Source organism: Apaloderma vittatum, unplaced genomic scaffold, assembly GCF_000703405.1.
Source record: "Apaloderma vittatum isolate BGI_N311 unplaced genomic scaffold, ASM70340v1 scaffold16970, whole genome shotgun sequence".
In the NCBI taxonomy this organism is placed as follows: Eukaryota; Metazoa; Chordata; class Aves; order Trogoniformes; family Trogonidae; genus Apaloderma; species Apaloderma vittatum.
The window spans coordinates 9,265-9,704 of record NW_009695159.1 but is presented as its reverse complement, the minus strand read 5'-3'; the positions used below and the strand labels follow the sequence as shown (position 1 = coordinate 9,704).

Below are 440 nucleotides of genomic sequence, written 5' to 3'. Positions count from 1 at the left end.
CCCGCCGGAGCACGGGGCTGCCCCCAACCCAACCGGAGGACCAGCTCCCCTGCCCCTTCTGCAGGCAGCTGACCAGCATCCCTCTGGAAGGTGCCCCAGCGCTCGCGACCAGCAAGGAGCTCCTCGCCACGCTGCCTCCTGAACTCCAGCAGGAAAAGGTGCTCTGGATGGAAGGGACCAAGCTCTGCTGCCGCCAGTCCTCTGACGACCCCGAGAATCCAGACTCGTGTATCTCCATCGATGTTGCCATGAGCAAACCAGAAAGCCCCGAGGCGCCCCCAGCGGGGTTAGCGGGGAGGCTGTCCCGCTGCGACATGTGCGACGACTGGAAACGCATCGTCCTCCTCTCTGCCTTGATCATCATCCTGTTCTGCATCATTCTGTGGCCGGTCCAGTGTGCCCTGAAGACGGGCAACCTCCGCTGCTTCACCAGGACTGTT

General features: G+C 63.4%; 1 protein-coding gene across 1 annotated transcript in view; it reads left to right on the top strand.

The window, feature by feature from the left end:
- The window catches only part of RNF223 (ring finger protein 223), a 1,345-nt gene that overhangs the window by 281 nt on the left and 624 nt on the right, over positions 1-440 (top strand). The window contains exon 2 of the mRNA XM_009870294.1: positions 11-437. Coding sequence (XP_009868596.1) covers positions 11-437 — 427 coding nt within the window. The remainder of the gene's footprint in view (positions 1-10; positions 438-440) is intronic.